Genomic DNA, 12,327 nt, shown 5'->3' with positions numbered 1-12,327 from the left:
CTAGGATCATGATTTATTTTAGGTAGTGTTAATATCTTCCATCTTTGCTCTCTGGCAATAATCCTCTACCCTGGTTCCCAGAGAAACCTCTGCGTCTCCTGGTTTTTGTTCCAGGCAAGTTTTTAATTTCAATTTTCTATTTTCAGGCATGTTTTAAAGTACTGTCTGCCATCAGCTTTTCAGATGTTGAGTTTGAAAAAAAACAGTGGAGACACAGTGTTCTAGGACCACGGTCAGGAACGGTGTGGAGATTTAAAATACGTGCATCATTATAAGCACATAGGGTTTAAGGTGTCATGTCTATTAAAAACACAGCATTACCTTCCCATATTTCGTTTTAAGGGCTCTAAGATTTCCGTACCGTGTTTTATGCTTCATGCTAGGGCTGTGTCCTCTAATGCTTTAACTTTACTCTGTTTCTATGCTATTAGGTAGGTACCATACCTGTTATTGCAAGTGTTAAGTGTTATACACTTCTCCTTCCCTGCCTGATGCCTGTTCTACATTATTTTGGACTTACCTAAACGTTTATTACCATATCTTTAAGGTCCTAATGGAAAAAAAATAAAAAGTGAGATAATCCCATACCCTTTCCCTTGGTGTATGAAACTACTATGATGCTCTCGCACACTGGATCTGTAATACCTTTAGATAGAACCTCTCAGTTCCCAAATAACCCAAAGAGATTCACTGACTGACAAAAGCACCATATCTATTGCTCCAAATTCAAGCTCAGTAAATTTACAACTTACTGTAAGCCTTAAGCTCCAGTTTCTATCCCTAAGACCTCTTCTAGTTCTGTTCACTACAGATTGTCCTACCTCAAGCACAGAGTAAAGGAATGAATTATTCCCTTCTATAATCTATCAAGTTTGATGCAACAATTTTAAGGGATGCTCATTAATCTTGTATTTAATAAGTATGTGAAAGACCACTTTAGATCACTCTTTAGGGGCTTGGGCTACCTCCGGGCTATCGTTTTTTAATATATGTTTTAAAAAGCCAGAATGTACTACATATGCAATCCCATCGTGATGTTCATCCATGACAAATGAATGCTGTTTCTCTCCATAGACGTGTTACACTATAGAGCAGAGGGCCTGCATGTTTCCTCTCTTTTGGGGTCCAAAAGCCTTATTTGTACATTGCAGTATGTGTAATGCACACATTTGGGATCCATAGCAATCACATTGCTGCATTCATTTACAGCTATTTATCCATCGCTATTAGATGCAGTGTATAGTCTACTGAAATTAATGCTCTCTGTGTTTCCATTATTTTCCTGTTTTGTGGGTCCAGCAACCACATCTTTATGTAAGATTTAATTTCTTATTCAGTGGAGCAAAAAAACATACAATGTCTTGTGTAGTTGTGTATGTACAGTACTTCAGTACTTTTTTGTAGTGGTGTCAGCAGTCCATCAAAATACAGTAACTAGGTTTAAGCTAAAATAACAATAAATACCTGGCCCTCAATCATCTTATTTCTGTTTGTATCTTCTGAGTACTAAACAAACTGTAATGCAAAATAAAAATTGCAATGTTATTGGGGATGATTTCTGTCTGAAATGTAATAGCCCTGGCACATTTCCAAACAGCAAAGAATAAAAACCATAATTATTGCCTTTAGACATTTTGAAAATGTTATTCCTTGGCAATAATACACTCTCCCTTAGGGTTTATACTTACAAATCTAAAGAAATTCTACACAAGTCCTTTACTACTTATTACTCCAATCCTAGATGAAGTTTGGCTACTTTAGTGAGATATTAAACTGAACTCAATTAGATTTGGAACAGGGCAGAGGTTATGGACTCAGTATTCATTATGTGGATGCCTGACCTTTCTTTGAAATATATCTTGTGAAATAACTTATGATTTCCTACATAACAAAAATATAGAGGGAAAAAGATTAACTTCATGTATTTAACTTGTGTGACCAATAGACATTTTATTATGAAAGGAACTATAAACAAAATTATACAAGACTAACAGTAAAAGCTGCAATATGACATTAAGCATACCCTTAAACAATTAATTTGAAAACTTACAGATTCTTTCCAAATATTTTTTTTTTAACGAAGCCTTTATTTTACAAACAAGTTATAAATATAAGACCTTTTCATTTAGCGGCAAGAGAGTGAAAGACAAATTGCTTAATTATGTTGTTTCTTTTTCATTTTGATTTAATGTTGTTTGTCCCAGGGGCCAGTTAACTATTGATAATGGACTACAGGGAAGACTTTTATAACCTTTCTGGTGTTTTAACATAAGAATAAATTAAGATGCTATTAAGATTCAGTTTCTTAATTTTTGTTGATTAATTTTCCTTTTGGTTAGTTCTGTTTGATCAGCTGCATAATGATAAGTTAAATAGTACACAAAAATGCCTCACAAGTAAAGTGAAAACCAAGATGGTGTGCTGTATTAGTCATACAGTGTGTTATGTGTGTATGTTGACACCCAGTTTTCAACTTATGAAACCTATTTTAGATATTGAAATAATTGTATTCTCTTATTTATCTTAAACAGTGCAGACTCCAGGAAACATCCATACAGTACATCCCATTGAAGGCCATTAGTTTATACATAGCTAAGAAATTTACCAAAACATTGCTAAAAAATCTCTTCATTCAACAATAGATGTATTTTAAAGTACCATTATACATTATTTTTATTAAACTCTACACTCCATAAAATGTTTCTTGTTAAAAACCACATATTATATCTAACTTTCCCTTCGGTTATTGCTTTGGTGCCTGTTTCGTTTTTCCAAGTCTGTGGAATGCCATTCCGTGGCAATTGAGTGAGGATATTTCTTTTTCTGTGAGACTTTTTAACTACTTTTTAACTACTTTGAGAAGCATAATCAGAAACAGTGCCAAAACTTCAGAATTATAATGTCCTTTTCCATAAAATGATTAATCTATAGTGCAGGGTGTATGTACAGTATCTCTAAACCTTAATAAACTGAGGTATTTGTCAATGTCACAGTACACCTCCTGATAATTGATGGTAGCAGTGAAATTTCCTATCATTTCCACCAAAGGTCAATACAGATATCAATAACCACATTAATTGCACATGCTCATCTTGGTCATATTAAGTAACGAACCTTATTTTCTTAAGGAGATAACATGAAAAATCCCTTTTAAGACACTAGACGGCACACATTAAAGCTTTAGATTTAGGAACTACAAGCTCTGATATGAGAACTTAAAACTGCAATAATGGGGCAATATTGCTCATCATGAATCTTCTGTACAGTACACTACAGTACACACTGCCTGTATTATTGTATAGTTGAAAATCTCTGGTTGTAATAAGAAGATTATCATTTCAATTCTGTTTCCAGTTGTGACACATATACAACATCTTTGAGCTCTGAGCAACAGAAAAGGGCTCATTGCCCTGTTATCTATCACAGTATTATAATTGAATTGAACAACCTTATTTAAATGGCAAATAAGAACACTTGTTGCATTTTTAATGCTTCTCCGTACAGAATATTTTCAATAATTTTGTTATGAAAAAAAATCTTCTCCCTCTCTTCTTCCTTATCTAAACCTAGGTTGTTCCTAAAAAGTCACAGCGGAACAGCTGGGAAGCAAAGTAGTCTCGTGATACATGGAGCAGATTTCAGCACAAAAGATGTGGACAATGACAACTGCATCTGCAAGTGTGCTGTGATGCTAACAGGAGGTAATGCAGCATGCAAAAGATATCAGTTACACCCCATTTTAAATTAGTGACTTTGAAAATGCATGAATAATGTTGAATATCAGCCACTAGATCAAATTCCTTGCCAGCAGGTTACAGAAACAGAAACTAACAAAAAGACCTGCCGCTAAACCAGTATGTACTTTATGAAGTATTGATTTATGCTAAAAAGGAAAAGGGTTTTTTTCTCTACACAAAAAAGTAAAAAAATAAATTGCTAAAAGGGATTATCTCTATCCTTGTACTTTTAAAGTGACTGTGCAAATGATAATTAACTGAAAACACACACTGATGTCATTTCTGGTTATATATTTTCATTTTGGTTATGGTTTGGTTGTATTTCATTGAGGCACTGAACTGCACTGCATTGCATTCATTTATTTTCAAGAGGCTGTTGCTATCTTTTTCAATGATCGCTGAGTTTCTATAATTGTGCACTCAGCAGCAATTATCGAATTGGTCTCTTCCTTACTTTTCTTGGTATCCCAGTGTTGTAGGAGTGCTTCATAGCCGTCATTAGGAGTGACACCCAAGGCTATCTGGTGAAAAGCATGTGTCACAATATACTGTACATGCTTTATAAAAACACAATGCAGCATAACAGATTACAATTCTAAGCTTACCAAGAGCTCTGTAAAACTTTCCAAACAAGACCAAATACAGCGATTACTCCCAAAAAGCTCCAACCACCATAAGTGTAATTCACAAGACAATTTTATAAGAACTCTTTAACCTGGGGTGGGGGCTATCTACACCAAGCATATATCCACAAATTATGTTGCGCAACAGAAGAACTAGAACGCAAGTTCATAAGATAAGGGGTGGAATAATGTAAAATAAAGGGGTGTGTTAACAATTTGAAATCCTTCATGGAACACTGTCAGTTGGATATTATTCTTGGCAAAGGAAGAGGCTCAGGACACAATCCATAAGAAAATAATGAAGTCCATACGGATCATCACATCCTGTGCACTCTGCACCTATTACATTCAGGTTTGAAATGCTCACGAGATGCATTTATTATGTAGAACTGAATACCAAGTTATTCAAACGTTTTTTTTGAAGACTAACAAAGTAATATTGCTGAATTGAAAACAATGTCCCTGTGGCTAGGTTTTCCAAAGTTGCATTGAAATCACATACCCTAGAGTAGTTGATTGTGAACGTTTTCCTTTCAGAAGGACATAAAACCAATACAGAATGAGAATAGACACTTTGACCCGTCATATAAGTGAATTATTGAAAGGACATTAATTTGGGAAATTTTTAAAAGGGTGCTGTCTGAAACAGAGGGAACAATTTACTAGTGAATTCCTTCTGTTTATCATTAAGTATACAGCAGAATTAAGGCTCTTGAAAGTTAAAAATTGAATAAAGCTGAACGTGTCACACTTGAGGTAATGACTATGTGAGTATTTAAAGCCAGATGTATTCTGGTTATGTTATGAAATTGTCAAAAAAATAATCTTTCATGTGGGAAAATCATTGACTTCCACCTGCAAGAAAAGCAACAGTAGCTGGTTCATTCTAAAGCATGAAAAGCAAAACATTTGCTGCAAGAACAGACTTTTCTAATTTCAGATGTGAAGCTCTCCTACTCAGTGCTACTGAACACTGTTTCAAACCTGTTATAGAAATACTGCATGTGCTCATATTGGCATCTTGTCACATGGGGAGTGCTGTGGTTTCCAAAGGACAGCAAATGACTTTAACATGGGAAGAGACCAACATTTCCAGGCTGTCTTTTAGTAGCAGCATTGAAATGTAAGTGCTGTAGCTGGTATGTCAAACTCCTCAGACTGTAGAGTATGTGCACTGCCATATGTCAGTCTGGCAAATGTACTTCACACGAGTATTCTGCCAGTGTTTCATTTGCTACTCAACACCAGAACATATTGACACGTTTGTAAGAAGAACTTAATATCTCTGGCCTTATCAAGTGTGAAAAAAGAAAAAAAAACTGTAATAGATCTAATAAAAGCAAGAGATGATTCACTGAATTAAAAACCATTGTTTCACAATGGTTTACAAAAGTAAACCATGGCACTCTCATAAGCTTTTCAATACTAAAGCAAGTAAAGATTCTGAATGCCAAATACCATAACAAACAGTTACTGTAGAGAATCTGGTAGAAGTTCCCTCCTAAAAAGAAAAAAAAAGGTTTTTATACTGTATGCTCTTTAGAAGTGTAAGGTTTAAATGTAATTCCCATAGAGTGAAAGATTTATTTGTATTTTATACAAGTCATTTGAATCTTTGTCAGTGGCACACCTGTCCGAAATATAAAGTACATGGTTAATGGAGAACCAAAGTTGCAGACAAGTTGTACAGTCAATCACCTTTATTAGATAACTGAAATATATTTGGCTATGATGAGATCCATGCCACCAGTTTTGTACAGTAGGTATAGGCCATTGAGAAGGTGGTCTTTCAATGGAAAGACACAAGCAGTGCATGGGTTGAAGGTTACGGATGATGCACAGGGAGAGCTGAGGCAGTGACTTTTGAACATGGTCTTTAGTGATGGCAGCTTGAGGATTTTTACATCATTCTTTGGATAGACTCAATGTACAAAATGAGACTGTAGAGCCTAAGTGCTCATCTGGGCTGTGTTCTGCCAGTTCCAAACTGCCTGTTGTGACAACTGTGAGTGTAGCATGCTGGGAAACCCACTCCCTGGGGAACATTCAGACAAGGAAACTCACCCTCCCTACTGATGTCCTAATCATCCAGACCAGGGAAGGTACTGTATGTAAGTAGTTGTACAATATAATGACTGATCAAACATGCACTAATATCTAACTGAATGTTCAGTAGTCCAATCCAGGGGTGTCTACCTGAAGCCAGTGTGGTGGGTTTCCATGTGAAGATTGACTTTAATAAGTGTCATTTGCTTTTACAGTTGATTGTTAGTGTAGGTTCTACAGACATTTCAGGCCTTGTGTACATTTTAACGCCACTCTCTAGTTTCACAAAAGTCATCCTTATTTTTAAAACAAATGTAAAACAGCACTGTATTAACCTGCACGGTATTTAGATAATTGTTACACATTATGAAACAGTGTCAACATATATTGTATTTCTCAGAATGTTGTCTCAAAACCTAAGCTTTAATTCTTATTTCTGAACTTTAGTAAGAATCAGGAAATTTCTGTAATACGACATTCACGTTGGTAGACAGTAATCCTTTTCAATAACATTGAAGTAATATCAATGAGCTAAACTACAATCAAAGAAATAGCCTTTTCATGCTAGAACATATTGCTTTTCAACTCAGTTTGCAGCTATTTTGAACTGTTAAAAATGTATATATATATATTACTGTATACAATATGTCGCAGAGACTTACTGACTGCTCCACTTTTCCAGGTTGGTGGTTTGATGCCTGCGGACCATCTAATCTCAATGGGATGTATTACACTTTAGGACACAATCTTGGCAAACTCAACGGTATAAAATGGCATTACTTCAAAGGGCCCAGCTATTCCCTGCGTGCAACAACCATGATGATTCGACCTTTGGACTTCTGAATTTATCTTCACATGAATGCTGTTGACACCAGTGGCATCTACAGAAAGGACTGTGCTGTGCGTCTGCCCTGCAATGACTAAGCAGTCTGAAAAAAAAACTCACTCATAGAGCACAATGATGACTCTCAAACATTTTTCAAGTTCTTAAATCAATACTTTTTGAGCCTTACATTAGCTGTTGGACTATGGACTTGTTGACTGCTGTTTTAGACATATCCATGAAGGAAAACCATTGTATCACATTATCAATATTTTGACTTTGATAACTAAAAACATGTATGTCATCTGAGACCTTGTTGTGTTAGTTTTGATGGCTGAAAAATAGCAATAATGTAAACAAGACAAATTAGTAGCAATTATGTTTAAAATGTTTCAAGTTTAGTAATCACCATTTGATTTTGCATAGTGTTTCGGTATGATCTAAACAGTAATGTGCAGATGTTTTGATTGCGTTACAACATATAAGGTATTTTTTGCACTATACCCATATACTTAAATTTGTATTTGACATATTTCAGAAATATCATGATGTTAAATTAATCCCCTTCTAACAATACAGTCTCCACATGACATTTCATGCTGTTGTAGTACATAACTGTACTTGTGCTTGTGCTTGTTAGTATGCCTACTATTTTAAGTTCACTGTAAAAAGTAAAAAAAAAACTCAAAATGTCTCAGATGCATCCATGTACTGTACATCACATTTGGCTATATTATTTACTTCCTCAAATAAAACATTTATCACTTACAGCAATCCTTTTCAAATTTAGATTTAGTTGAGTACATTACTATTATTTGCTGCAGTTTCCTTTTTCATTTGACTTATTTAGGGGTCTTAATATTAGTTTCTATTTTGGAATCTAGTGACAAGTCTTTTATTACAGTATCTGCTACAGGAGATTAATATCTACTTCAGTTGCTTTTATTAAAATGTTTTAAACTAATTAAAGAATTCTGGGATTTCTAAAAAGAAACCATTTTTGCCTTTGAAATGCATTTTGCCATTTTTTCAAATGTAATGTGCCTGTGGAAGAAAACCTTTACAGAAAGTAATATAATCTTATTGTTATAATAAATTTGAATGATCAATTTTTACCATGACAGAAAAATAAGTACAGCAACTTCAAAGTACTGCACGATACTGTATCTTTCAAACATACAAGTGAAATATTAAGAAAAAAATGTATTTCTTTTATATAAGGTACAAAAAAAGTGAACAATTCACTTCAGAACAAATCTGGAATGCAGAAATGTCGTTTAGTGTTTATAAAGTTTAGATTTATTCTCTATGATGTATAGCACAGTAGCTTTGAGTCTGCGCTCTGAGATGAGAGCTCTAAAAAGCTGCCCTCTTTTTAGTGTAACTACTAGTACTTCAGCTGTGTGACATAGCTGAAATTCACTACTGACATATTCTGTTTCAGTAGAATCTCGCTTTCTCATATCCATTTAAACCTCACATTTACTATGTCCGTAAAGGAAGAAAATGAAACTACTTGGTGATCATATACATTAGGTCTCTTGAACAGTCACAAGTTTTCATTTTACACGTTTTTCACATCTGAAAATGTTCTATGTAAGGTAATGCATATAATCCCATAACAATTGTGCAAATAGTTTTTGACGCGATAACCAAAACAGGTTGAAATACATGCTAAAACCAAGGTACTTAATATTGTGGTATTCTAGAAATCATCAAAACAAAAGTAATAGTTTTCTGTTTCTTCATTGTTGTGGTTTTAAAATAATGTAGCATAAAATACATATTAATTACTATTGCAATTACAGTCTCCTTAAAACAAATGTACTTTATCAGAGATGTATAAATTTGTGTTTCAGACTGCTACAGTACAGAATGGTGGTTCACAAAGTACTTAAATGTATTTTATCAATGTATTTTATTTGCTCCAGTTGATGTGGGTTGGTTGCTGGTTAGTCTCATAATTCCAGGTTGTGGATGTAATCCTGTCTGTGCCAAGTTTACAAGCACTCCTGTTTCTGTATGGGCTTAATGTGTTTTAGCTGCCTCCGACTTTACAAAACAAAATCTTAATTAAATTAGCTAAATTTAAATTGCCTGTCCCCTAATGGTTCTAGTGATATTGGTTCTTGCTCTCAGTGCAAACAGTATTGGCCATAGGACACAGAAAAAGAACCACATTTGCTTGACAGGCTGAATTGTGTTTGGTCTTTCTGATGTTCTAATGCTTAGTTCATTCCATTGATGTCCAGTTCATTAGGTTGTCTCCATTCATAACTGACAATACCATTATTATATTCAAAGTTACTGACAATACCGTGACACAGAAATAACACTCATAGGGCAAAATGTTGGATGGCTGAGGACTTTCAGATGGGATTGCATGGGTGGAGGTGCCGTTGCTAAATATTCCAACATCACATCTCTCAAATACTGAAAAGAAGAAAGTAGGAACAAATCTAAAAAGGAATTCTCATGTACAATTCATTCTGAGTTGCTGTATAGAACACAAATACTCACTTACTGTACTTGTGTTCTTCACATACAGTACTATAACAAGGCATGAAAGATGTTGCTTACTTCAGGTAGGGGCAATTTCATTTACTACTTATGTGATGAAAGATAATTATATGTCAGCATACTATTATTGAAAACAGGTACTTGTGGCCTTAGAATCTTTTAAACTTGTAAAACCTATACAGTACATTTTGTAAACCTACTAAAAAAAAAAAAAAAATGTAATTTTGTTTCTATTTAAAAGAGCTTTCCTAAGGAAAGCTGTTGTTGTCTGCTTTGTTCCTCCCCCAGAACATTTAAATTATGTATAAATAATACTTTTAATGTCACTACTTTTACCTCATTTAACTGTAGATTCTCCCCCCCCCCAAAGTTGTTCAATTCTCTTGTAACCAATTGTCAAATCCTGTTATGAACTGCGATTAAATAAAAGCATGTGATGCACCATTTCTTTAATTATCTGAGTTTCAGATGAAAAAGTTGTAATATTTTCTAATGAAGGTTTCATGTAAAATAAAAATATGGTACTAAAATATGTAACATTGGTGAACAATAAAAAGCTGAATATTTTTGTACTGCAAAAAAATTGAAAAAGTAACTTTTCACAGTTACAGTACAAATAATTAGGACTCATGAATAGGGAAAACATGAAACTACTCTTGCCTGGTGACCATGGTTTACAGTATTTCAATAGCAGTGGTTTCTCTTCTTTTAATGTCAGACAAGATCAGGTGAGATCTCTCCAGAATCAATATTGTTCTTTTAATTTGGTTTATTCTAGAGTCTGGAAAAAGATTAATTAGAGCAGTGGGTCTCAAAGTCCTATGGTCCACGGACCACTTACACCAAGTCACAGATGCAGTGGACCACCAATGTTCACTTCTGACCCTGTAAAAAAAAAAAAAAAAGTACTAAAATTCATATTGAATTAAATTTTATGAAAGTACTAATATTTGTATGAACAAAATGCCTTATGCTTTTAATACTTAAAAAGCTCATGTGATGAACGGAGCTGCTTAGACTTGCTGCAAGATGACTAGGACAGTCCGCGGACCACCTGGCGCACGCTTGTTGACCACCAGTGGTCCATGGACCACACTTTGAGAACCACTGAATTAGAGTATTAATTCAGCAGCTCCCCTTACAAATCAATCATTAAACATTTCAAACTGTCAGTTTCAGTGTACATTTCCTTTGTGATACTGTGTATAATGATTAATGCCAAGGTCTACTCTATTGCATACGATGTTAAGGCATTAGAATTTTACTTCCTAGATTCTAAACATGCCTTGTTTGTACATTTATTTTTATTTTTTTTTTTTACACCACACTACCCCTAACTACCCTGTCTTGCCAAAAAAAAACAAAAACATACACTTGTTAATTTTGTATTTGTAATGACTTTGCAATTTTTACTTATATAAATGTTATCCTCCCTCCCCAATAAACAACTACTGTATATGTAAACATCTGGGACAAGCCAACAGCTGATAAAGGGGACATTTGGCTTCCATTCTTTTAAATAAGATGCCTGAAAGACAGAACAGGGAGAATGCATGATAAGCAAGTTACCATTAAAGATAGAACACACTGGAATTACTCATCACCACAAAAGATGGCATGCCGCTATAAGTAAATGCAGACAATAGTCAGCAAGTTAACAGCCAAATACTATAAGCAGTGGACATGGCTGAAAGCTAGGATTGTCACAAATGACCCACTGAGCAAATGGGAAGATGAACCTTATGCGGTACCTTAGGAGGGCTAGATGAGAGTCAAGTTCCAAGTCCAGTTCCGAGGTTAGTAACCAAAGGTAGGCAAGTAGGTTTCCAATCCAGAAGAGGGCAAGGCTGAAGTCATAGTCAAAAGGCAGTTCCATGATCCAAAAGGTGAAGGTCAATGGGAAGGCTTCCAATCTAAAAGGGCCAGACAGTAGACATGGTTGAAGGAAAGTTCCAAGGTTCATAAAGAGCAAGTCAGATACAGAAACAAGGCCAAGGTAGAAGCTCCAAAGAACAACCAATACCAGGTAAAGAACAGAGGCTCCTGAAGGGCTTAAGTATTGTGCAAGGAAGCGGGTGCATTGATGGAGTGTCGTGGTTGGCTGATTTGCAGGAACGGTGTCGTTTGGCAGAAGTGTTCAGGGCTGGGGAGTAATTAGCACAAGTGCGTTTCCATGTGAGAATGTGGTAGGCAGAGGGAGTGACAAGGATGACCTGCACTCAAACGCTGTGGTCCAAATTCCAAATTAAATCTCTCTATAACTGGTGTCTCCAAACCTGTTCCCAATGGAGCCCATCCATTGGGTTTTATAGGAAACCATTACTTTGAATAGGAATATAGGAAACCATTTTTACATTAAATAGAAATGATCACCGCTCAAAGACCAGAGTTCCCATGACAGAGCAATTACATGCTCTTTTAACCTGCTTAATTGAGTAGTACCTTACAAGTGTTCCTGGTCTTTAGAAACAAGTGTTTTATGGTGACCTACTGCGTAAGGCACTCTGGTTTCAGGCTTTCTAAGACAATGTAGCAATAGAAATAGTAAAATGATGACTTCAAGAAACTTGTATAATGG

The 12,327-nt window shown here is 35.1% G+C and overlaps 1 protein-coding gene and 1 long non-coding RNA gene across 3 annotated transcripts in view; one reads left to right on the top strand and one right to left on the bottom strand.

The window, feature by feature from the left end:
• angpt1 (angiopoietin 1) overlaps window positions 1-9,676 on the top strand; it is a 99,732-nt gene extending 90,056 nt beyond the window's left edge. For both annotated transcript variants that reach the window (XM_006635640.3, XM_015356828.2), the window contains exons 8-9: window positions 3,571-3,701; window positions 7,089-9,676. In XM_006635640.3, the coding sequence (XP_006635703.2) occupies window positions 3,571-3,701; window positions 7,089-7,249 (292 nt within the window). In that variant the 3' untranslated portion in view covers window positions 7,250-9,676. The remainder of the gene's footprint in view (window positions 1-3,570; window positions 3,702-7,088) is intronic.
• LOC107078563 (uncharacterized) lies at window positions 9,573-11,767 on the bottom strand. Its single transcript, XR_011190784.1, has 3 exons — window positions 11,501-11,767; window positions 10,591-10,634; window positions 9,573-9,662 (listed from the first exon to the last, which is right to left on the bottom strand). It is a non-coding gene; the product is annotated as an uncharacterized lncRNA (long non-coding RNA).
• Between the last annotated feature and the right edge of the window lie 560 nt (window positions 11,768-12,327).

This window comes from Lepisosteus oculatus, chromosome 10 (genome assembly GCF_040954835.1).
Source record: "Lepisosteus oculatus isolate fLepOcu1 chromosome 10, fLepOcu1.hap2, whole genome shotgun sequence".
NCBI lineage: Eukaryota > Metazoa > Chordata > Actinopteri > Semionotiformes > Lepisosteidae > Lepisosteus > Lepisosteus oculatus.
This window is presented reverse-complemented; position numbering and strand designations above follow the sequence as displayed.